At 43.7% G+C, this 26,533-nt stretch overlaps 1 protein-coding gene across 1 annotated transcript; it reads left to right on the forward strand.

The window, feature by feature from the left end:
• Positions 1 to 2,505: 2,505 nt before the first annotated feature.
• On the forward strand, positions 2,506 to 11,196 carry LOC114683944 (sialic acid-binding Ig-like lectin 5). Its single transcript, XM_028858319.2, has 9 exons — positions 2,506 to 2,697; positions 2,760 to 3,128; positions 3,291 to 3,569; positions 3,753 to 3,800; positions 6,430 to 6,678; positions 6,765 to 7,067; positions 7,357 to 7,453; positions 7,764 to 7,899; positions 9,960 to 11,196. The coding sequence occupies exons 1-9, from the start codon at positions 2,661 to 2,663 to the stop codon at positions 10,149 to 10,151; spliced, it is 1,710 nt and encodes a 569-aa protein (XP_028714152.1). The 5' UTR covers positions 2,506 to 2,660; the 3' UTR covers positions 10,152 to 11,196.
• The last annotated feature ends 15,337 nt before the right edge of the window (positions 11,197 to 26,533 follow it).

Raw genomic sequence — 26,533 nt, forward strand, 5'->3', positions numbered from 1 at the left:
CATCCGGCCAGGTCCATCCCCAGATGGAGGAAAGTACCTTATCAGAGATACCTCTGTACTCTCTAAGAACAGACTTAAGCATCCAGGCTACCTGTTTGAGAAGGCCTGGTGGATGTGCTAATTAAGCTTAACTTCCTCCTTTCCCAAACCTTACCTCCAGTTCCAGATTTCCCTTTAACTATCACCAGAGGCATCTAGCTGTACACAGGTTGCCTAGAGACTGAGCACACTTTTCCCCACCCTGCAGAAAAACAGCAGACAGCTTGGACAGATAGGAGCCACAGGAAAAAAGAAGACAGTTTTATTTTCTCCCATTGACTAGCAATTTATAGATTTTTAACATCCTTTACCAAAGACATTTAAGGTTATAGTTGTGCACGTAAGATCCCTCTTAGATATTACCCATATTTAGCCTTTAGTTAATTCATTAGTCACTTCCCCTTTTGGTCACAAATGGTAATTAACAACTAGTGCCCCTCTTTGTAATTCTTATCAACCCTCCATTTGATCCTGATAGTGGACAATCACTGCCTGAGGAAGTTCAGGCTGAGTGTCCTGGGTGGAGGGAAGGATTGTGATTTTGGGGAGATATATAACTGTAAAGCAGAGGACAGAGGGGAGAAGAGAGAAGAGAATGGAAGAACGAGATGGGTAAGAACTTGAGAGGAACAAACTGAGATGGGGAAGAAGTAGATAGAAGGGCTACAGGAGAGTACTAGAGGAACGAGATGGAAGATGAGGAAGAGCCAGATGAGAGCGAAGGAGACAGGAGAGGAGATGATATGGGAAGGAACAAGATGGATGAGAACCTAGAAGGGGCAGAACTAGATGAAGGAATTAAGATAGAACATAGAGGGGATCGCAGACAAGTGTAGAGAGAAATCAGGCTAAAGATGACCTAAATATGAGAGCAGAATATAAACTTATAACTGTCACAGAATAATAAAGTATATGGACTAACGAGTTTTGTGTACATAGATTCATTTCTTCTCATCAAAGATTAATTATCAGCTGGTTGTAGATTCTTCCCAGACCCTGGAAGGGGACTATCGAGGGGCTGGACCCCTGTAGTCCTCGATACATACCCTTTACCAAGAGAAGAGTCTTCAGAACCCATCTATTCACTGAGATCCCAATGTGAGGCGGTGGTGTGAGCTCATGGGCTCACCCATCTCCTGTGTGGAAAAGGAGGCCTCCCAACTGCATCATGCTGCTGCTTCATTCCTTCACTGATTGTAGAACCAGTTTCTTCAAGCTTTCAGTACAGACTGAGGACCAGCAGCTCTCCAGTAATTCTCCAGTCCTTCAGAGGAACTGCTGAGATATCCAGCCTTGTGAACCAGCAACTACCAGAGTCGTGGCCTTTCTAGTGTGAGACAACCATTGTTGGACCACCCACATAAAATTGTATTCCTCTAGAGAACCCTGACTAACACACACACACACACACACACACACACACACACACACACACACACATACGCACACACGCACACTCACACACGCACACTGAGCAGCTTCAACAGCATGTTTATTTTTCTCAGTACTGAAGCTGGAAGTTTTAGATCAACATTTTTACAAGAAAAATTCCTCTTAAGGCTTCTCTCTCTTTGGCCTACAGATGGAATCTTCTCCCCATGTCCTCATGTGGATGTCCTGCGTGTGTCTATGTCTGTGATGTTTAACCTCAGTTGTAAATTTGAGATCTAGACTCACCTGGGAGATGGACCTCTGAGCATAACAGGGGGGTGATTATCATGAGTAGGTTAGTTGAGTGAGAAAACCCACCCACTTTGAGTGGCACCATTCCATAGGCTGGGATCCTAGACTATACAGTAAGCTGAGAACATTCTTCATTTCTCACTCTGCTTCCTGACCAAAGGTGCAATGTGGCCAGCCATTGCACACTCCTGTAGCCATCATGACTTCCCCACCACAATAAACTCTAAGACAAAATAAATCTTTCTTTAAGTTGTCTTGTCAGGATATTTTATAACAGCAATAGGAAAGTTATTTAGGCAGTGAGTGTCCCAATCTCCCCCTCTTTATGCATTAAAAAAACTTTATTACATTTATTTTTATGTGTGTATGGGCATGCCCACTGTGGTATGAGTGTGCCACCATGCACAAGTGGGGGTCAAAGAACAACTTTTGAGAGTCAGTTCATTCTTTCCACAATGTGGGTCCTGGGGATCACACTCAGGCCATCAGGGTTAGTGCCAAGTGCCTTTGCCTGCTGAGCCATATCTCTGACCATCAGACTCTTTTTTTTTTTTTAAGGGCTTTTTTTTTCTACGTTTATTTGTATATTTGCATGAGGTCCATCAGACTCTTAATAAAGACAAATGAGAAACAAATGCTACAGATAGGATTCAGGAGCAGAGGGTGGGTCTTCCTCACTGACTGTGGCTCCCATGATACCCCACATGAAAAGTGGAAGTGCTTGTTCTCCAAGGGCCTTGACAGCTCTGCTAACCTGTGGGTGGAAAGTTCCTCCTCTGTGGTCAGTCGCTCTCTGTCCTCATTCCTGGGCTCTCAGGGGGACGTCTTCTCAGTCCTGTGACGTGGAAGCCTGTCACTCTCACCTAAGGACCCACTTCAGACTGATCAAGCCTCCTTTCTCTGACCACCCAGAGGAGCCCAGAACCTCCCACTGTGTGATGCCTTGGCCCCTGCTACTGTCCCTGCTCTGGGCAGGTGAGTAGGGATAGCGCCAGGGCTGGTGGAACAGAACCGAGATAACTCTCATTTCTTTGCAGGGTTCCTGGCTAAGACGGAGGATTATGAGCTCTTGGTGACTAATTCAGTGATGGTACAGGAGGGTCTCTGCGTCTTTGTGTCCTGCCAAGTCCGTTACCCTCCTTCCGGTAGTTCTGTCTTTGGCTACTGGTTCCAGAATGGGGCCGATCCAAGCCGCCACTCTCCAATGGCTACAAATGACCCAAATCGATCAGTACAGAAGGAAGCTCAAGGTCGATTCCATCTCATGGGGGGACCAAACACCCAAAATTGTTCCCTGGAGATCAGAGACGCAAAGAGAAGTGACACACAAGTGTACTTCTTCAGGCTGGAAGGAGATGGACCTATGAAATACACTTTTAAGAATAAGCTCTCTGTGCGTGTGACAGGTATGTGATGAGATATGTGTGCGGGTCCTTATTCCAAAGCCTCTGGGTGCCCTTAGACCAAATAATGAGGCTGGTGGGGGGCGCGGGGAGAAGCCTGGCTTGAAGTAGAGTCACACATAGTGATCCCCACCATGTCTTGTGTCCCTATCTCTCTCTGGCCAGCTCTGACTGAGACCCCCAACTTCCAAGTCATACCTACCCTGGTGTCCGGCACTTCCACCCAACTGATCTGTTCTCTGCCCTGGGCTTGTGAGCAGGGGACACCCCCCATCTTTTCCTGGATGTCACCTGCCCTCACCTCCCTGGGCCCCAGGACCACCCTCTCCTCAGAGCTGAACCTCATACCCAGGCCCCAGGACCATGGCACCAACATCACCTGTCAGGTGACCTTCCCTGGTGTTGGTGTTACAGTAGAGAGGACTGAACAGCTCGTTGTCACCTGTGAGTGTCAGGGCAGGATACCTGGGTCCCTGGGGAAGAGATATTAAGGGTGTGGGATGGAGGAGGTAGAACTGGTTGGTGGGTCCTGAAAGCCAGGAGTGTGGGAGAAGAAAAGAGGCCTGGGGTGAAATGCCAGCAGCCACCTCCTCTCTGAAAAGAGAATGACGCTATCTGTCTGCCCAGATGCTCCACAGAAGCTGATCATCAGGGCGTCCTGGGGAGATGACACAGGTAGGGGGACCTCTCCTCCCTGGGGTGGGTGTAGGGACTGCTGCCCACAGAGATGTTCTGGAGCTCAGGCGGGAAGACGTTCAGGATGGGGAAGGGGGTGATATGGCATCCACACTCACTGCTCACCCACACGCTGTACTCTACCCCAAATGCCCATGGCTTCTGTCTTTCTCAAGGCACAGGTGGCAGCCTCCAGTGCCAGGACTGTCTTCATTCCCAGGCTGCCCTCACTCCCCTTAGCACCCGAGTCTGGCCTGTTTCCCAGCTCCCTTCCTCTCTGTGAGGTGATTTTTGTAAATGTAGTGTGAGACGTGTTTTATTCTGCCTCAACCTCTGTTATATGATAGAGGGAGTGACTTACACAGCAGAAACAGGCTCCTTAACTCTGAAGGACAGGAGCTCCAGTTCCAGGTGCCAGCTCCTGGGGAGGGCACCCTGCCTGTGCTACTGATGGTCTTCTCTCTTTAAACAGCAGCAACAGACTACACAAGCACTCTGCTATCTTCTTATAGCCCCATTAATTCCACCATCGACACCTTTATCCTATGATCTCATTTACCGTAATTACCTCCCAAACATCTCCATTATATTGGTGGTTGGGGCTCCAATATATGGATTTTAATGCAATGTAATTCTGACCATATAAAAAATTAATACTAAAAGCTCTTGGTATCTAATGTTCTCCTGTCTCAGTTGACCATACACAGATAGTGTTGCATGCACATTTAAACACACACACACACACACACACACACACACCAGGTGGGAGGAGAAACACATACCTTCTTCACACACTACTTTGCAACTATCATTTTTTTCTTTCTTTCTTATTTACTTATTTATATAGGATGGAACTATATCACTAAGCTACACCTTAGACCCTTTGTTAATGAGATTACTAAAGAAATTAACTCCCCCCAAAAGCCAAGGCCATAAACTGAACTCAAAGTTACAAGAAACCTGCTCTTTGGTGATTGCAGAAGCAAAGCAGCTGATCCTGACCCTAGACACTCAGTGGTTGCAAAAAAAGAAAACAGACCCCGACAGTTTCAGAACCAGCTTGTCTATGAGGAAGCAGCTAACTTCCTCATTCTGCTCCTAATCCTCCTCTCTTCCCATTTCCTGTCCTTAGTTCAAAACCCCAGCTTGAAGCACATAACCTGCGCTGTCCTGAACTCTGATCATTGTATTTCTGAGTCCTGATCCTTGATCATGGTGTAACCCGATCTGGAGATGCCCTCTGGCATTGAATAAAGCCTACCTTAGGTGTTCGAGGTTGTCTAAAGTCTCACCTCTTGCTTCCTCTACAAACTTAACTCTTAACTATCCTTATGGTTTCCTTCGTGATCAAAACCCACACTGTCATGACACATGTGTCAGTCAATGGCAAGTAACTGAATTAATTTTTTCCCTTCAAACTTAGTTTTCTTGGAGACTTCCTCCTTCACACATATACGTAACTCTATGGTTTTCTAATGATAGGATAAAGTTTTTACCGTCTTCTCTCTTGACAGAAAACTGGCATTCCTTGACTTTTATTCAATAAGTGACTTACATGAAAACTCTACATTTGTGACCATGTCCACAAAATCATTTCCTAAGGAAGAAAATTCCAGAACAAAGGATCATTTGTATTTCACACACACTGCCAAATTGCACACCATGGACTTTGTCTTATTCATATCCCCAGGAACAATGTTTTTCTCTCTTTACAAACACATCCCGCTCCCTCATGTCACAAATGAAGTCGCTGTAGTTTTCATTCACGTTATTCTCCCAAGAAACTGAGTCTCTCTTACGGTGTTTGAGTATTACTTATGGCCTGTGGGTGTGACTCAGTTGGCCGAAGCTGTCCCAGTGTGCAGGAAACCTTGGGCAGGATCCCCAGCACTGCATAAACCAAGCATGGTAATTGCATTCCTATAACCCAAACACTTGAGAGGCAGAAGCAGGAGTCTCGGAAATTCACTCACCCTCATCTCCATAGTAAGTCTGAAGTTGCCCGAGGTATATGAGACCCTCTCCCATAAATAATAATAATAATAATAATAATAATAATAATAATAATATCAATAAGTTGTATTTATTGGTCTGCGATAATTTCCAAAGTCATCTGAAGAGAGGTTTTTTTTTGCCAGATGAAGGGACTTTTTAGTGTCCTTCAGCTAGCATAGGGTGATTTTGTCTCATCGTGGACAGAACACTGTGGCATTGGCTCCGCTGTTCTTCACATCCTCCCTCAGCCTTCCTCCTCCTGGAAGACCTCCTTGTCCTGAGAATCTCCCTGGGCTTTTAAGACAAGTCCACCATAAAACTCACCACCATACTGTGCCACCTGCTTTGGGCACCTGCCCCCGGGACTGTGAGCTCCTCTGACACAGTTGAATTAGGCAGGCCTTAGTGAGATGCTCTTGAGAGACAGAAGGGTAAACTCTCCAGGGCAAGTAAGGCAGAGAAGAATGAAACCCAAGGTGGTTCTGATGACCTCACACTTCTAAGAGATGCTCTCTGTCTTCACTCTTTATGGGGTGAGGCCATCAGCCCGCAGAAGAGAAAAGACAGATGTGGGAAAAGGAGAAGAAAGGCAAAGCCTTCTGCGACCCGCTCGGTCTTCTCTCTGCTTCCACAGAATCTCAAGTCCTGCACAGTGGCTCATCTCTGCATATTCAAGAGGGTGGGTCCCTGAGCCTGGTCTGTGTGGCGGACAGCAACCCCCCTGCCGTGCTGAGCTGGGAGCGCCTGACCGAGAGGCCCCTCCAGCTCTCTACTGAGGAACTGCAGATGCCGAGGGTGGAGATGGAGGACCACGGAAAATACGTCTGCCGAGCTCAGAACAATCTGGGTGCTCAGGAGGCCTCTGTGAACCTCAGCGTAAGGAGTGAGTTCGAAGATAATGGGCGTGTGGCACTGTGATCACAATCTAGGGAGCCCCTCTGATACCTCTCTTTGTGTTCCACTCCCCAGGCCTTCTACAGCTGCTGGCACCCTCCTGCTCCTGGGAAGCTGAGGGTCTGCACTGCAGCTGCTCCTCCAGAGCCTGGCCCACCCCGTCCCTGCGCTGGCGGCTGGGGGAGGGGCTGCTGGAGGGGAACAGCAGCAATGTCTCCTTCACGGTCACCTCCAGCTCCACAGGACCCTGGGCCAACAGCAACCTGAGCCTCAGCATGCAGTTCACTGCCAGCCACAGACTCAGCTGTGAGGCTTGGAATGACAATGGGGTTCAGAGTGCCACTATCTTACTGCTGCCGGGTCAAGAGGTCACAAAGGGTAATGTGGGGGGGAAGGGGTGACTTCTGTCTGGATTGTACAAGACATTGGAAGTGAACAAATTAGGGCTGGCTCGGTTAAACTGGGGCTAGTGTTCGTGGTTTCCTACTGTTGGATTGTAGGAGGTTTGGGGACAGGAGGCTGTAGTCACATACACCCATGGGGAAGTAGGGACCTAAACCAGAGTTGGAATGGACATTCTTACAAATAATGGACTAAAGAAGGTTGGATGCTAAGATGACTGCTTGAGAGGATGAGTTTCCTCACACCAGCTCTTTCTTGTTAACAGACACATCAGAAACCAGTACAGGATTGGTCCAAGGGGCCATCGGAGGAGCTGGTCTCATGGCCTTGCTTGCTCTCTGCTTCTGCCTCATCTACTTCATGTGAGTGGTGGCCCCATTTGGTGAAGGCTTCATGTAGTGATTGCAGACTGCTTAAATAATTTCTAAAACTCAGCCCAGTAAGATAATGACCCAGGGCCAGAGTTAGCAGAAGTCTCTTGCTACCTTGGCCAGGTGTAGAATCTGTTCAAATCATGTAGTCCCACCCATGAGGATCTTGAATCCACAGAATAGCCCCATCCCAAGCCTCTGTACCTGGTCTTCCCTGGTCCGAAAATCCATCCAGCAGAGATGGGGAAAACAAACAAACAAACAACAACAACAACAAAAGAAAACTGATCTCTTTCTCCAGAATGAAGTTCCTCAGGAAGAAGTCAGCCCTGAAAGTAGCAAGCGTGGAAGACAACCATCCTGCCAAGAGCCCTGGCTCCATCATAAATGGTTCAAGCATGACTTCATCGAGAGTTTCTTTAAGATACCCCAACCAGGTACCCAGCACGTCAATACTGAGCTTCTGTTTCCCCAAATGCCTCTCCAACATTCAACTTTCCTTCTCCAGCTGCAGGCTGGGGACCTGGCATTTGTCCCTACCTCCATCTCCTGCTTCAGGTATTTACCCAGGCCTGCCTACTGTTCTTGTCAGCAAAGCTCTTCCAGGTAGCTACTTCCTGTCAAGTCTTCACAGCCTTTCCCTGGGCCTCAGCACTGGCTTCATCAGCCCATAGTAAACTTTCATGAAGGAATTCCAAACAGCTGTTGAGTTCTGCTTGGTCCTTACAGTCCAAATACGTGTTGTTAAACAGAAATAGAATGCCACGTGGGGCATGGTGGGGCATGGTGGGGCATGGTGGGGCGTGGTGGGGCAGACCTATAATCCCAGCATTCAGGAGGCTGAGGCAGGAGGATGGGGAGTACAAGGCCAGCATGAACTACCAAGTGAGCTGAGGGCCTACTAGGGTAACTTATGAGATCCGAATAAAATCAAAAGTGGAAAGAGCTAGGAATGTGGCTCAGCAGTAGAGAACTTGCCTTGCATCCATCAGTGAGAAACAGAGGATGTGGCTTAGAAGTGGAATGCCTGCATAGAATCTACCAGTGATGGACGGGCTGGGGTTGTAGCTAAAGGGCAGGGCACTCGGTTAGAACCAGCTGGGACTGGGGTGTGGCTCAGAGGAGGAATGCTTGCCCAGAATTTAACAGTGAGGCACTTGGGATGTGGCCCACTCATAGTTTTCTAGCATGTGTGAGACCCTGGGTTCCATCCCTAGTAGGGAAAGAAAGAAAGGGGAGGAGGAAGAATAGAGACAGGCAGACAGACAGAGAGAAGAAAGACACAGACAGAGACAGAAACACCAGGAGGTTGGACTTTGGTGGCACATGCCTATATTCCTGGCACTTGAGAAGCATGAGAAAAGAAAATATAAAGTTTGAGGCCATCTTGGGCTACATGGGGAATTGCAGGAGAGTCTGGGCTTCTTAGAGACTTAGTTTCAAGATTAAAAAAAAAAAAAAAGGAAAGAAATAGACTGTTGGTCACATGTATAACATAAAATCTTCATTAGTCACATTACAAGCAGAAGCACATAATATCAAATTTCATTCCATACAACACAACCAAATGACTGTGGTTCTAATTGTTATCAATAACCAAATGTAAAAATTATTGACACATTCACATTCTTAATTTGGGGTACTCAGCCTTTCAGATCTAGTGTATACTTTGTTCTCACAGCACATCTCCCCTGAGATTCCCTTACATTACATGTGCTACATGTGGCTCACACCATATTTAACATCAAGACCTACAGAATGAAGTCCAGACTCCATGGGCAGATGCTTCCTGATTTCTCCTTCAATGGAGCCTGTACATCTTCCATGTATCCATTAAAATATCCCTGCCTCTGACAGGCAGACCATCACCTGCCTCTTGAAATCTCAGGCTTGTCCCTGCTCTTCCCACATACTGTGAGCCCCACCAGGGCAGAGTGGGTCTATTCCTAGCTTCTTGAGAGCTCACTGTAACTCCTTGCTTCTGCCCAACAGATTACAACTAGATAAAGTCGTCCTTCTATAGTCTCCCAAGTGATGGGATTGCTGGCATTTACACCTGGCTTTCCCTTCATTTGTTTTTGACAGTCTTTTGTGAGTTACTTAACCTGGACCAGACTATGTTCACATCCATAAAGTGGGAAAGAAGGGGGTTGTGAAGACTCGGTGAGACCCTTAAAATTAGCTGGGAACGGGGTGGAGATATTGTTGGAGCCCTTGCCTACTCTGTGCAAAGTCCTGGCTTGATCGCAAGTGCTGTGTATGTAGGTGTATGTGCACATGGGCACCCGCTGGGAGATTGTAGAGGAGGGGTGTAGACACGTGTTCATCTTCATGTTCACACATCACTAAAGTTAAGGTGAGTGAGTGAAAGCATGGAGCGAACACTCAGGAAAAGCAGACAAGTGAACAAACGCCCGGCTAAGCCCCAAGTGCCTTTGGTAATTCTTGCCACCGTCTGCAAGGTCTTCACTGTTGCCCTTCTCTAATTGGGTTCCAGGGTCACCTGAATGCATCAGGGTCACCGAACCAGAAAGAGCAGCCACCTCTCTCCGCAGCCCCACACACCCTGGAGGATGAGCCTGAACTCCACTATGCCTCCCTCTCCTTCCAAGGCCTGGCGCCCCGGCGTCCTCAGAACACGGAGCCCATCAAGTCTGATTACGCCGAGCTCAAGCTCCGCAAGTGCTGACCCTCTGTGCTCTCGTGCCCCGGCACTGGCTGGAGTCCTGGAAAGGACAGCTCATGTTAGGGCAGATTCTGAGACGGGTGCCCTCCAGACCAAAGGTTCTGAAGGAGAAGGCATGAGGGCAACAGGACTTCTGGGTTCAAGTCCAGGTTCAGTGTTATTCCCACAGAAGCCACCTTTCCTCACTGTGCCCTCTCTTCCTCCTCTGTAAAGTGGGGTCCTATTCATGTGGTGTGACAAGGAGAAACCCCACAGTGTTCACAGTCTGTTGCTTGTGTTGCCTATGTCGCCTCAGCAGTGGGAGGAACATTCTGACTCTATTACATACTTGAATTTTACTTGTACATTTTAAAGAACATATGTTAATTCTTAAAGTGATACTGTTTTGAAGTGTGACTGTGTGGTAGCTACACGTACCTCAGACTGGACTTAGACTGAATGTTCTGCAAGCTCTGAAAGATCACACAGATGCCAGCCCAGACTGCTGTACCCAGAAAAACTATCAATTACAAGGAATAAAACTAAGATCTTCCACAAATCAATACAAGTGGCAGACAATCCAATACAAAACGGTATATGGGAGTGGCCAGCAAACATACAGAAAGATGATCAATCCGTGCTTGTCAATGAAAGATAAATAAATATGATTCAACTGCCAAATTGTGCAGCAATTCTGCTCACAACTGCAGACCTGAAAACACAAGATACAGCTATTCATCAGACTTACACAGTGTGTTGTTCGTGGATGGATTGGGGATGAAGCTCAGCGGCAGAGGGGTTGCTTGCTAGGTCTGAGACCCTAATCTGTTTGATCTCGGGTCCTATAAAAGTAATGGAATGTACCTAAATGTCCACCAGAAGTAAGCGAGGCAAACAAATTACACGGTGTTTATGGGATGTAGAAATAGAATCTCATGCATGTGTGACAGAATGTAACATGGATGGACAGAATCCAGACACATAGTCTCTAATGTGTTAGGTCCTTGGCATGAGGTTTAGAAAAAAAAAGAACTCATCTTTGGCATTAGAACTGGATTCTTTTTCCCTCTTTTATTGGAAATAGATTCTTTTTTGTTTTTTGAAAAAATGTATACATTTATTAAAAATTTGAAATTACTTAAAAAATGTGCTACTTTACACTAAAAATTCAGAAGTCCTGGGAATTGGGCACAGAAAGATTTGGGTTTCCAAGGAGTCCTTAAGGTTTCCTATTGGCATTCCTCATTGCTCTGGGGGTTTGGCTCTTTGGGAGTCTCTGGCTTGGAAACCTGGTTATTGAACAGCAGAAATAGATTCTTTTGTCATACAATGCATCCTGACTACAGTTACTGCTCCCTCTATTCCTCTCAGTTCCTCCTAACCCCTCTTCCCATCTAGATCCACTCCATCTCTGTCTTTCATTAGAAAAGAACAGGCTTCTAAGAGACAACAGCAAAACAGGACAAAATAAAATGCAATAAGATAAAACAAAAACCATCACCAAATGTTGGAGAAGGCAAACCAACAGAAGGCACAAAAATCAGAGACCCACTCATTCACACAATCAGGAGTTCTATAAAAAGACTAAACTGAAATCTATAGTACATCTGCAGAGGACCTGGTGCAGACCCCTGTAGGCCCTGTGCTTGCTGCTTCAGTCTCTGTGAAGTTACATGAGATTTGCTCAGTTGATTTAGAGGGCCTTGTTCTCCTGGTATCCTCCACCCACCCTGGCTTTTATGTTCTTCCCACCTCCTCTTCCACAGGATTCCCTGAGATCTGAGGAAGAAATTTGATGGAGACATCCCATTTAGAGCTGTTTGTTTCAAAGTCTCTCCTTCTCTGCATTCTGTTTAGTTGTGGGTCTCTGCATCTGTTCCTGTCTTCTACAAGAGGAAGATGATGGCTGAATAAGGCACTGATCTATGCGTATAGCAGAATATCATTAGGAGTCATTTTTCACCATTTTTAAAGACCAGTAGTATTTGGGTTTTACCCTAGGTCTCTAGGCTATCTATTCTCTGGTTCTTGATCACCCAGGCAATGTCAAGTATAAGTTTCATCTTGTGGCATGGGCCTTAAGTCAAATCAGATGTTGATTGGCTACTCCTGCAATTGTGTCACAGTTTCCCTAGCATATTTTGCAGGTAGGAGAGCATTGTAAGGCAAAGGGTTTGTGACTGAGTTGGTGTTTATGTTTCTCTTTTGACAGCCTGCAGAGTACCTTCCTATACCAAAGACACTAGAACAAAGGAGTGAAAGTTCTATGTAGGCACCAGCTCAACCGCTCCATGTTCAATGAGCTGTGTAGATGTTGTCTTCAACAATGGGGCCTGCTGCCAGTTTGGGGGGAACAACCTATTGTCTTGGCAAGAGTCTGAGTTGTTTGGGGATTTTCATGGGACCCCTTTGACCAACAACTCAATTGGATGCAACCCAGTCCTGGTACTGGGAGCTTCCTTTGATGACAAGACATGGCCAGGTAGGACTCTGTCTCCCCATTCTTTGGAGACCTCATTAGGATTGCCTTCATATATTTGAAGAAGTTTCTACTGCTAGGTTTTTTTTGCCGGCCCTCAGTTCTAGTTGTCTCTCCTTACTGATTTTTGTGAGTTAATTTTGTATCCAGCCAGTTTGCTGAAAAGGTTTATCAGCTGTAGGAGTTCTCCAGTGGAATGTTTAGGGTCACTTATGTATTCTATCATATCAGCTATCATATTATCTGTAAATAAAAATACTTTGACTTCTTCCTTTCCAATCTGTATGCCCTTGATCTCCTTCAGTTGTCTTATTGCTCTAGCTAAGGCTTCAAGTACTATATTGCATATGTGTGAAGAGTGTGGACCACCTTGTCTTGTTCCTGATTTGGGTAGAATTAATTTCAGTTTCTCTCCATTTAAGTTAATGCAGCTATGAGCTTGTTGTAAACTGTCTTTATTATGTTTAGGTATGTCCCTTGTATCTCTAATCTCCCCAGGACTTTATCATAAAGGGATATTGTATTTTGACATGAGATGATCATGTGGTTTTTACTTTCATTTTGTTTATATGATGATTACATTTATTGATTTTTATATATTAAACCATCCCCACATCTTTGGGATGAAGCCTACTTGATTGTGGTAGATGATCTTTTTGATGTGTTCTTAGAGTCAGTTTGCAAGTATTTTATTGAATATTTTTGTGTCTATGTTCATAAGGGAAATTGGTCTGTAATTCTCTTTGTTGGGTCTTTATGTGTATTAGGGTAACTGCAGCTTCATAAAATGAATTGGCTGATGTTCCTTCTGTTTCTATTTTGTGGAATAATTCAATGAATATTGGCATTAACTCTGAAAATCTTATAGAATTCTGGGCCAAAAGCAACTGGCCCTGGGCTTTTTTTTTTTTTTGGTTGCGAGATTTTAATGACTGCTTCTATTTCACTAGGGGTTACAGTTCTGTTTAAGTTGCTTATCTCATCTGGAATTAACTTTGACAAGTATCTAAGAAATTATCCATTTCTTTTAGATTTCCCAATTTGTTGGAGTAAAAGTATTGTCCTTTTTAAAATTGTTGCTGCCTTTTAAGGCAGGGCTGTCCGAAACAGTAACTGCAACTCTGCTGCTCCCAGCAGTGGTTAGGACGGAAGTCTGCTCCCTCAGGCACTGACTCTTTCAAAGCTACCAAGGGAACTTAACTAAATCTCTGTACCTCTAAAGAGCTCAAGATTCAAAGGTTAAGGGGGAATTCTGCTCTTCAGAGAGGTTGAATAGCAATAGCTCACCTCCTCTCCTTGCTCAAATCCTCCAAAAAGCTCTCATGCTTCTCCTCACCCCTCCTTAAAAACCCTCCTCCACCTGGCTCCTCCCTACCACTTCCTGTCTGCTAGTTGCTGACGCAGCCTCCTGCTCATAGGTGAATTTTATTTAATCAAACATCTTTGCATCATTAAACAAATGTTCCAGAGCATAAACAAAAGTAACACACCTTAAAATGATATTCTATAACATAAAAGTTATTAAAGTGTGTTTTTATGATTCTCTGGATTTTCCCATGTCTATTGCTGTGTCTCCTTTTCATTTTTGATTTTATTAAGTTGGATATGCTCTTTCTCTCCACCTTTCAGTTAGTTTGGATAAGGGTTTGTCTATTTTGTTGATTTTTCTCAAAAAACCACCTTCATCCTGTCCCATAAGTCTGGGTATGTTGTGTCTTCGTTTTCATTCAATTCTAGAAAGCCTTTAATTTCTTTCTTAATTTCATTTGTGACCCATTTTCATTCAGTAGAGAGTTGTTCAGTTTCTATTAGCTTGTAAGCTTCCTGTTGTTTCTATCCAGCTTTAATCCATGGTGGTCTGATAAGATGCAAGGAGTTATTTCAATTTCTTTTGTATCTGTTCAGACTTGCTTTATGTCTGAGTATGTGGTCAATTTTGGAGAAAGTTCCATGAGTTGCAGAGAAGGTATATTCTTTTGTGTTTGGGAAAAATATTTTATAAATATCTGTTAGATTGATTTGGTTTTTAATGTCTGTCAGTTCCAGCATTTCTCTGTTCAGTATTTATCTGTATGTCCTGTCCATTGGTGAGAGTGGGGTATTGACCTCTCCCACTATCAGTGTGTGGGTCAATATGTGATCTAAGATGTATTAGAGTTTCTTTTACAAACTTGGGTGCCCTTGTGTTTGGTGCATAAATTCTAAGAATTGCAATGTCCTCTTGGTGGCTTTTTGTTTGTTTGTTTGTTTGTTTTCCTTTTATGAGTATGTAATGTCCTTTACTATCTCTTCTGATTAGTATTGGTTTGAAGTTTATTTTATCAGATATAAAATGGCTACACCACCTTGTTTCTTAGGTTCATTTGCTTGGAATATATTTTACCAATCCTTTACCCTGAGGTAATGCCTACCTTGATATTGAGTATGTTTCTTGGATGCAGTAGAAGGATGGATCCTGTTTTCGCATCCATTCTGTTAGTCTACTTTCTTCATTGGGGAATTGGGACCATTAATATTGAGAGGTATCAATGACCAATTGATTGTTGATTGCTATTATTTTGTTGGTGGTGTTCGTAGTGGCGGCAGCACTGGTGATGATGGTGTTTGTTTATACACACTCACATGCTTCCCTTCTATTGGTTTTGCTGATGTGAGATTATTTATTTCCTGTGTTTTCATGGGTGTAGTTAACCTCTTTAGGTTGGAGTTTTCCTTCTAGCACTTTCTATAGAGCTGGATTTGTAGATAGATATTGTGTAAGTTTGACTTTTCATGGAATATCTTTTTTCTCCATCTGTGGTGATTGAGAGATTTACTGGGCATAGTAGTCTGGGTTAGTATCTGTGGTCTCTCATAGTCTGCAGCACATCTGATCAGGCAGTTCTGGCTCCGTTTGTTACTTGGTCTTTTCCCCTTGCAGTTTTTAATATTCTTTCTTTGTACTGAATGTTTAGTGTTTTGATTATTATATGGCAAGGAGACATTCTTTTATGGTCTAATATATTTGGTGTTCTGTATGCTTCTTGTACCTTTATAGGTATCTCCTTCTTTAGGTTAGAAAAATATTCTTCTATGATTTTGTTGAAAATATTTTTGGGGCCTTTGACATGTGTTTCTTCTTTCTCTATTCTTATTATTCTTAGATTTGGTCTTTTCATACTGTCTGAGATTTCCTGGATATTTGTGTCAGGAATGTTTTTGGTTTACTATTTTCTTTGACCAATGTATCCATTTCATCTATCATATCTTCATTGTCTGAGATTCTCTCCTCCATTTCTTGTATTCTGTTGGTGAAGCTTGCCTCTGTAGTTCCTGTTCAACTTCTAAATTTTGTCATTTCAAGAATTCCCTCAGGTTTGGGGGTTTTCTCTTTCTTTCTTTCTCTCTCTCTTTTTTTTCTTTTTCTTTGAGCACTTTCATATATTTCCTTCCACTGTTTGTGTTTCTCTGGGTTTCTTTAAGGAATTTATCCATTTCCTCTTTAAGGATCTCTATCATATTCATAAAGGCTGTTTTAATGTCTTTCTCTTGTGTTTCACCTATATTGGAATATTCAGAGCCTGCTGGGTAAGATTTCTGGGCTCCAGTGGACACATACTCTCTTAGCTATTATTGATTGTGTTTTCACACTGGCATCTAGGCATCTGGGATTGGGATGATTATAGTTCTCAGTGCCGATATCTGGTTTTTCTTTGTTGGATTGTGTTTTGTTCCTTGGGTTCTGTTGCCTCTCTAAATTTTAGGAGAGTGTGGTGGCTGTGTGTTGCTTGGGAGGAAATTTTCTGTGGACCTGCTAAGTGTAACCACTGGGGGTTCCAGATAAAATTGTGTTTCTAGGTATTTGGGAACTGACATTTAGAAATGGAGTTAGGCTAGGGGTCTGACAGGGTTCACAGAAGGGAAGAAAGCAGAGTGTTCCACCTGGATCTGGTTATAGGTCTCCTTGGAATTGGGGAAGAGAGTGAAGTGAGGTCACCCCAGAAGGTTTACTATAGCGTTGGGGATGAGACTGGGGGATTGGCTCTGAAGGAACAGAAGGAGAAGGGAAGATCTGCAGTCAGCCCTCCTGCTTCTCTGGCAGGAGAAACCTATGGGCTAGCATGGAGTGCCTGCTGAAATTGGGAGCGGGGATAAAACAAAAAGTTGGGGGGTGGAGGTTAAGGGGGAAAGGTCTGTGGAATCCATAGGCGATGTGGGCACAGGGGAACGGAAGGCTGCATGCAGCAGGTATTCTGTTGTAGAGCTAGGGATGAGACAGGGGTTTGGGTTTGGAGGAGAGGAAGAAGTGGTGACGGTCTTCAGTTAGCCTTCCTGTTTCCCTGACCTGCTCAGCTGGTGTGATTCCAGGGAATGCCTGCTAGTGTTGGAGGCTGGGATAATGGGATAAGTAGGGGGAAGAAAAGTTGAAGGAGAAGATCTTTATGATCCATTGTGGACTGAGTCAGAAAGGAAAGGGGGACTGTAACAGGCGGTCCTCTATGGAGCTTGGGATGAGACGATGGGATTGGATCTGGAGAAGCAGGGGAGATGAAGATCTGCAGTCAGCCTACATGCTTCTCTGTCAGCAGTCTAAATCTGTGTTATTGATAACCACTGTGGGAGTGATAATGACTAGAAAAGGAGGAGCTTCCTCTACAGTGAAAAATTAGCTTAATGATGTATTTCTCAGAACGTGTTCCTACTCTGAGCAGTACATAAATGACTGACCTAGCAGTGGTCCATCCCACTTCTACCAGCTACTCTGTTCAGCTCATTATTTTCAGGGTCAACCCTCAGACACAGCACACTGAGTGCACTCAGTAAAATTTTGACATGACTTGAACTCAGGTCAGGTTTTGGATTCTACTGAGGTTTTTCTATTTCCAACACAACCTCTCTAAGCTCACAGTTTCCACATTCTTCTATATTTGTCTTTCTGAATGATGCATGGGCTCAACAACTTGTGTACATCTGCATCTGGTATCCCCGTGGGCACTGAAACCTGGCTCTTCTTCAAATTGCCTGTCTGTGGATGGTGTTTTCCATGTGTTGTAAGAGTACCCAGTGCCCAGGTGTCTTTGTTTATTTGAACTGCCATAACAAGTACCATAAGCCTGATAGTTTTAAAACAACATATTTGGATTTCTAGTAGTTCTGGAAATGAGTCATCCAAACACCAGCAGATCTGGTGTCTTGTGAGACTCAGCTTCCTTGATTATGAATGGTACCTTCTTTTTGTATCCTCATGTATCAGAAGTAGAGGATGGACATCTCTAATATTTCTTTATAAGGGCACCAATTCTATTTACCTAATGAATGGTGTTCACAATCTAATCATCTCCCTTCTCAAGGACTACCTCCTATCATTATACTAGAGTTTCAAACTATGAATTTTGGATGGATGTAGACATTCAGCCCAGAGGGACAGCATGCCTGTCCTGCTTATTTTTAACTGTCAACTTGACAAAGCCTAGAGTTATATTCAAGGAGAACTTCCTTTGAGGAATTCTCTAGATCAAAATGCCCTGTTGGCATGTCTCTGGGAGATTGTCTTGTTAATCTTAGTTACTTTTCTATTGCTGTGACAAAACACTGTGACCAAGGCAACTTGTAAAAAAACAAGTACTTATGCTCAACTGTGTTCATAGCAGCACTATTCATAATAGCCAGAACCTGGAAACAACCTAGATGCCTGTCAACTGAAGAATGGATTAAGAAAATGTGGTACATATACACAATGGAGTACTACTCAGCAGAGAAAAACAATGACAGCATGAAACTTGCAGGCAAATGGATGGAACTAGAAAATATCATCCTGAGTGAGGTAACCCGGACTCAGAAAGACAAACATGGTATGTACTCACTCATAAGTGGATACTAGATATAGAGCAAATAACAATCAGACTGCAACCCACAGAACCTGGGAGGCTACATAGCAGGGGGGACCCTAGGATAACTGTGACTTATAATAAGTTTTGGTTTTTCTCAATCACTGGGCAAGCCTCAGTGAAACATTTCACTGTTAGGATAAGAATTTGTACTATATCAAGCTGATAATCAAATTAATTAATTAATTAATGGTTGTGGGAGGGCGCAGCCCACTGTGGGCAGTGCCAGCCCCAGGCAGATGGTCCTGGGCTGTATAAGAAAACCGCCCGAGCAAACTATGGAAAGCAAGCATGTAAATAGCTCTTCTCCATGGTTCCTGCCTCTGGCCCTGCTTTGGCTTTCCCTGATGACAGACTGTATCCTTTGAGCCAAATACACCCTCCCCTCCCTAAGTGGCTTTAGGCTATGGTGTTTTACCATTTTACTACAGCAACGGGAATCTAACTATGGTGTCAAGCTTAGCAACAAGCACTTCCTCCTGCTGAGCCATCTGGCCAGCCCCTATTTCTTATTGATGAAAAAAATGGGTGTTGGTGATTGTATTTTAATGATTCAAAAGCATCTCTTTTGACCGGCCTGAGCAAAAAATTGTATGGTAGCAATATGTGTAGAGAGCATAAAAGTACAAAATATATAAAATGTTTATAACAATCTAGTAATCAAAAAAAAAAACCAAATAATAGTAGTAACAAGCAATAACATTATGTCCATATTGTGGATATGTCTATAAAACAACCAGTTATATATTTTTGTACTGTGTACCATACTGTGTGCTCCAGTAAATGTCCATTTGTAGAAGTGTATTTATTTTATATGGCACATGATGTTAAATACAAAAGGAGCTATGATTGTGTAGTTCCCATGAGTTCTGATGTGCTTTTGAGATGACTGTGGACAACCGTGAGCACACCTCAATTAAAAAGTATTTCCAAAACAAAACAAACAAGTACTTAACATTTGGGGTTCATATTTCCAGAGGGTATTAGAACCCTTGACAATTAATGCAGGGAACATGGCAACAGGCAGGCAGGTATAGTGTGAGAACAGTAGCTGAGAGCTTCCATCTGATCCATAGCAAGAGTCGGGGAGGGGGGAGGGGACGGAGGGAAGGAGGGAGAGTGCACTAACTAGGAATTGCATGGGATTTTGAAATCTCAAAGCCCACCCCACAGTGACACTCCTTCAACCAGGCCACATCTTCTAATCCTTCCCAAATACCAACTGGGGACCAAGCACCCAAATATATATGCCTACGGGGAAATTCTCATTCAAACCACCACAGGGGCCCAACCCACCTTGGTTAGTACCATTCTCTAGGCAAGTGATCCTGGGCTGTATAAGTCACCTGGTTGACCTGGTTGAGCATGAGCCTGAGATAGCCATGCATAAAGAAGCGTTTTCCTGTGATGTCTGCTATTACTTCCTCAGCTGTGAGTGAGTTCCTTAGAGGCAATGCTGTGGGGAAGAGCAAACAAACGTGCTTTCAGGTTCCTGCTTGAGTTCCTGCCCTGACTCAGTGGTGGACTATAACCTGCAAGTGAAGGCCAAAGAACCATTTCTGCTCCTAAGTCGCTTTGGTCAGGACATCTTATCAGAGCAGCAGAAGGGAAACTAGAACAATCGCATGCTGCATCTAGATGTAAGTTACCAACATATACAGTTTCAGATCCAGCCCTCACAGGATCTTGTGAAATAGGCTTTCTCCTTCCTTCGTCCAATCTCGAATTCCAATATAGGGTCCTTGTTGTCTCTTATTCTAAGAGGCTACTGAATATGCACCACTCTCTCACTCCTACGTGCTGAAATTCTACTGACCACAATAGAAAGTAATTTGAGGCCCAATAGCAAATTTCTGCTCAGGCTACACATTGTGGCAGGCACCTATATTTCTGTAACTTGGGAGGTGGAAGCAAGAAGATCATGAGTCCAAGTAAGCCTGGACTAAACAGCGAGTGCGAGTTACAGCTCTGGAGGGAAAGGTGTCCTGACTTGTCTGGAAATCAGGCTATACCTGAGGCTGGGGTGCAGTGGGGGGTGGATCTTCTAGCAGGATATAGCAATCCTGCTCCTTCCTAGAGAGCCATTGCAGCTGAGCTTTGCTCCGCCCTCCCTTAGGGGGCTTCCCAGCAGAGCTCTGCTTCTCCTTTCTGGTCCAAGATGTTGCTTTCCGGCAGAAATGTAGCAATCTCCTCCAGCTCTGATGAAAAGTTGTTACTTTTTCTGTTCAGTCCTCCTAAGGGAAGTCTCAGCAAGGTTTTTTCTGCTCAGCGATTGGTTAGTTTTCCTGCTCAGGGATTGGTAGGTTTCATTGGTCAGGGGCAGAGTTGGCTCTGCCAAATTATTTCTTTTACTGGTCCTTTTCAGCCTTTTGGCTCTAGTTTTACGGTCAAGGCATATTTCTTTCACTGGCTCTGGTTCTAGGGCCAAAGTGTGTTTCTTAGGTTCATGATTAAAGTGTTTCTTTCACTGGCTTTGGTTTTAGAGCCAGGGTGGGTCTCTTTCACTGGCTTTGGTTTTAGAGCCAGGGTGGGTTTCTTTCACTGGCTTTTGTTTTAGAGCCAGGGTGGGTTTCTTTCACTAGCTCTGGTTTCAGGGCCAGGGTGGGTTTCTTTGGCTGGCCCTTTCCCCCTCTAGTGTGACCCTGTCTCAAAACAAATAAACAACAGCAAATGCTCCAAAGCAAAGTTCTGTTCAGTGTGAGCCAGCTTTACCTCTTTGTACCCTAGGGAGATTCCAGAACACCCTCTTCTAAATCTCTCCACCACAGCTTTATCACAGAATCTGGATGCTTTTTACGTTGCCTCTGTGAAGGCCATAAAGAGCATTGATTGCCATTTTAATCCTCATTTGCAATAGCAAAGATGCTTTGAACAACCAAAATGCCTGTCAACAGAGGAATGAATACATATTGCATATAATGAATATATATTGCATATTGCAGTTTATTCAGGGAATAGGCCATTATTCGGTTCATTAAAAGGGCTGCATGCTGGTGTCCGCCGCACCACAGATGACTCTCAAGAATAGGATGCAAACTCAGAGGGTCAAATGTAAAACGTACTCCCCGTGCACTGGGGCTTTTAAAAATTCAAGAGGGTCACATGAAAAAGAATGTGGTGTTCTCTGAAGACAGAGATGACATAGACATACACGGGGACCTCAGGCCCATCACCAGAAGAAACTAGATTCTGCTGACAGTATTGAAAGGGGATTTTTCCTCAGAACCTCCAGATAAGACCCTAGCCTAGGTGACCTCAACCTTGTGAGACTCTAACTGAAGAATACGGGTGAGCTCATTTAGACTTCTGATTTACATAACTACGAGATAATGAATACTGTCTTGTTACTGCCTTTCTTGGCTATGCTAGCAATAAAAATAAATATAAATAAAAATTAAAATTAAAATTAAATGTGTGGTATTCTTTATATCTATATACACATATATACAATGCATGTGAAAATGGGAATGTAGTTCAGCAGTAGTGCCCTTAACTACAATCTACCAGTAAAGGATTAGAAGCATGGCTCAGCATTAGAGTCCTTGCCTAGAATCCCCCAGTGAGGGACTCGGGGTGTGACTCAGTGGTAGAGCAATTTGCCAAGCATATACACGATCCTGTAGTACTACTTCAGTGAATCCATGGAAATAGAAATTATACTGGTGGTTGCAGGCATTATGATAGGAGGAAATAAGCATGCTTCCTCAGTGGGCATAAGGTCTTCTCTTAGCACACAGAGAATGTTTTGCACCATAGAGGTGGTGGTTAAATAACACAGAATTGTAGCATAAATTCTAATTGGTCTTAACAATAAAAAGTTGGCATCAGATATGGGGGTAAATGCTGAAAGATCAGAGAAGTAAAGCAATCAAGTCACCTCTGACCTCTACAGCTTCTCAGACTGAAAAAGGGCAGAGAGGCTGCAACACAGAATGGACTACTGTGATCTGTTTATGTTATGTTGATTTTGCCCCAGTAAAATAGTAGTGTGACTGGACTGGTGCAGGATTATAATCCCAGCGTTCAGGAGGTAGAGATGGAAGAACGGTGAGTTCTAGACAAGCCTGGCCATACAGTGAGACTGTGTAATGTAATGTTAAGGCTGAGGGAATCAGACACTATCGTGTGATCTTCAAAGCCAAACTTCTCAGTGTTGTGGGATGTTCAACAGAGAAGACAACTAGGACACGGATTTAAGCCAATAGAAAGTATTTATTAGCTGGCCAGCAGCTACACTGGGTGTTCAGGATCCCAGCGTAGCCCTGAACCTTTCTCAGGGTGAGCGTTTAAACACAAAAACCATATCCCAGGTTGACAAGAACAGTTAGCCAGAAGCAGAACTACAGAAACCAAAAAGCAAGGTTAGTGCATTTGGAGACTTTCCTAGAACTATGGACTTTGATGGATTAGGTCTTTGTTTTTGTTTTGGCTGGCAGTGCTGTCTATGTGATGAATTTTATGATCTGAATGATACTTTCATCATGGAGTTAGTTGTGCTAAGGACTGGGGCCCTACTAAGGTCTAGGGCCCTATTACATTCTCCACTGGTCTTAGTGAATGAGTCAAATCATGGGCTCATCTTGCTCTCAAGGGGTGTAGTTGATACTAAGGACCATTAACTGCTAAATTGGCCATACAGTTTAAGATGCAGGGCTCTGCCATTAATCCAATCAGAATAAAAATTAAATGTTCCCTGTCAGTGCTGATAGTAAATAGCTATGGGACCCAAGAGAACAGAGAATGGTATCATATGTCTTTTGTGTCTCTCTTTTTGAGTCTTTTTCCAACCATAGCAAGATGCTTTTAATTACTCTTGATCAATTAGCATGGAAACAACAGATTTTTCCCAAAGTCATAGATAATCCCCCTTATCTCATGAGAAGTAAATGCAAGCCTCTCCAACTTTGTAGAAACATTTCTACAAGTCAATCTAACTGTTGTTTCAATTCAGGAATTAATGTAAGACACAATAATATGAAGTAGGATTTCACTTGATTATGACAAGCTAATAACTGGAAGAAGTCAAGGGCCTTCCAGAAGTCAAGCTAAGGCTCAAGGAATCTTGGTGATATTGGTTTTTGATTATTAGCCATTTCCTGCTATGAATTTCTCGTGTGCTATTGTAGCTTTTCCATCATTCATTGGGCACAATTTCCCCTCTACTAAAGGAATATTTAGATAGCCTTCTGTGCATTAATGTAGTCAGTATCCCTAATTTCAGGCCTTTCTGTCATTATTGTCATTAGCAGCATCTGGCCAGGACCACCCTGGATGGACAAAAGTATCTTATCAGAGATACCTCTGTACTCTCTAAGGACGGATGGATATAAGCTTCAAAGGCTATCTGTTTGAGAAGGCCTGGTGGATGTGCTAATTAAGCTACTTTCCCCTTTCCAAAGTCTTACCTCTAGTTTTAGATCCACCTTTAACTATTATTAACTCAGAACCAAAGGGTTTCTACTTACAGGTACTTCAAGCTGACTCAGGCTGCCCAGCCACTGAGTACACTCTCACACCCTGCCAGAAAAACCTCAGTAGCCAAGATAGCTTGGACAGATAAGGGGACAAAGGAAAACAAGGCAGTTTTATTTCTACTCATCATTGATAGACTCCTAACACTTTAACTAATCACTTCTAAGAATATAGATGAGCACATAAAATCCCCCTTGCTCAGAAATTAACCGAATTTAGCCCTCAGTTGATTCTATTCCCCATTAGTCACTTCCTTTTTGGGTTGCAGGTGATGGCTGTCAATTACTTCTCCTTTGTGTGGATCATTGCTCCTCCTTCTGACCCCCAGGGAATTCAAGCCTGGTGACCTTGCTTTAACCAGAGCATTGCTATTGCATGGGTGTATAAATGTAAACCTCAGAGACTTGGGAGGGTGAGACAGAGAAGAGAAAAGAGAATGGAAGAACTAGATGGGTAAGAACTGGAGAGGAATGAACTGAGATGGAGAAGAACTAGATTGAAGGACTAGAAGAGAGTACTAGAGGAACGAGATGGAAGATGAGGAAAAGCCAGATGGGGAAGAACAAGATGAGAAAGAACAAGATGAGAAAGAAGAAGATGAGAAAGGAGCTGATATGGGAAAGAACTAGATGGATGAGAACCTAGATGGGGCAGAACTAAGATGAGAGAATTAAGATAGAACTTAGAGGGGACAGCAGATAAAGGTAGAGAGAAATCAGCAAGAAAGTAGCTAGGCATGAGAACAGAACTGAAGCTGTGTAGATAGAATTTTATTCCAGAGGAATAATGTAGACAGACAAAAGAGCTCAGTGTACTTAGATTCTTTCCCTGAAAATAATTTGTGCCATTTGTAGCTTCTCTTCTGGGACCCTGGGAAGAAGATTATTAAGGCTGAACTATAATAATTTTCAAGAAGAAATAAAAACTGAATACCTATAGGTTCTAATCAACCTATCCACTTAGTTTTTATCTCCCAGGGAAAAAAAGCTAATATGCTAATAAGCCAATTCTTCTCTGACCAGGAGTGGGATGAGGACTAAAATAGCTCTTTTATTTTCTTTGTAGTCCAGGGTCCATATTAAAATGTATTTCCCTTATTTCCTGTTATATAGATATTAGAGGCTGAATGTGTACAAAGACATATAAAAGGGGTTTCTCAGTTTGGAAAGCATCAGAAAAGGCACATTTAGTCAAACCATTAGTATATACTCATTAGGTAGTCCCAGAGACCCAATAACATTGCTGTTGTCCATATGAGTTAACACAACCCACAAGGCAGAACAGCAGCCTTCAGAATAAGGGAGAGTGCCTAGGTTAAAGGTTTTGGATATTAGACAAGTTCCAGCCCCTTACAAGTCCTCTAATGCTGATTTGGGCTGCCCCCAGTCACAGCGAGTTTTGTCAGTCAATGGGCTGACAGTCTGGTTAGATCCTATCCCTATGTAGAGTAATGGGTGGTGGTCTAAGCATAACCAGCAATCCTGGCTGATTTGGGGCAAGGAATGATTAGTTTTATCCCCAAGGTCCCTTCCTGTGGCATAGAGTCTGATTCCCCAGGTTTTCCCTGTTTCCTAAAGGCCAGAATCTTTCTTACAGAATCTTCCAAGAAGCCTCTGTTTCATAACCTCAATTTTTTGCAATGGAAACTCCCTTGTTCTTGGCAACTAGGGGACCCTGCTGCAGAGTATGCATAGAATTGTAAACTCTGTATTTCTAGCTCAAAGATAAACCCCCATCTTTTTTCAATACAACCATACACTTAGAGTAGGCACCAGTGAGCCAAGGTCAAGATGAATCTGGGTTGCTGGTCTATAGTCACACTAGCTAATACCTTCTCTGTATCTGTCTTCCTCAGTTCCCAGGTCCAGAACTGAGGGCTGTTGGGGTTGGACCATAATCCTGTATTAATGGCAAACATAAGTAGGAGGGGAAGGGAGTAGAAGGGCCTGGAGCCCAATGAAATCTTAATTTTCATGGGTCCATAGTCCAGAGAGACAGTCCATTTGACATCTGACTTCTGTTCTCTTGACTTGGGTGTGGTGAATGCATGGTGTAATGCTACCTGCCTTCATAGCCTTAGGAGTAGAATCACTGTGTAGAGTCCTTTCCAGGTTGATTTCAGTGCCTCCTTGGCTACCTGATTGAACCAAACAGTATCACTGGACTTGAACAAGGGGAAACTGGTGGTGGACTCAGAGGTCAGTGAGGTCTCTAGGACAGTCTGACGAATAGTCTTTATGGAGAACTGGAGGGCCTGCAGTGATCTGAGAAAGGAATGGTTAGAGAGTTCTGCCAACTGCTGGTCTCTGCCCCTAGGAAGCAGTGGGGAGGTCTTCCAAACATAATCTCACAGTGGGGTAAATTCCTCGCTATATGGGGTGCAGTGGGCCCAAAACAAAGCAAAGGAAGGAGGTCTATCCATCCCTTCCTGAACTCTGATGACAGTTTTGTTAGAGTTTCTTTTAATGTCTTGTTTATTCTTTTTACCTGGCCAGAACTCTGAGGTCTATACACACAATGAAGTTTTCAATCTATGCCTAAAGCTTTAGCTAGTAATTGAAAAGTTTTGGCTATGAAAGCTTGGCCAT

This window comes from Peromyscus leucopus, chromosome 1 (assembly GCF_004664715.2).
Source record: "Peromyscus leucopus breed LL Stock chromosome 1, UCI_PerLeu_2.1, whole genome shotgun sequence".
Classification (NCBI taxonomy): Eukaryota; Metazoa; Chordata; class Mammalia; order Rodentia; family Cricetidae; genus Peromyscus; species Peromyscus leucopus.

Bases quoted from the DNA above. Each gene is read 5' to 3' on its own strand.
- LOC114683944 (XM_028858319.2), top strand. From the start codon at position 2,661: ATGCCTTGGCCCCTGCTACTGTCCCTGCTCTGGGCAG. The intron at 3,129-3,290 runs GTATGTGATGAG...CTCTCTGGCCAG, and splicing joins GCTCTCTGTGCGTGTGACAG to CTCTGACTGAGACCCCCAAC. The intron at 3,570-3,752 runs GTGAGTGTCAGG...CTGTCTGCCCAG, and splicing joins TGAACAGCTCGTTGTCACCT to ATGCTCCACAGAAGCTGATC.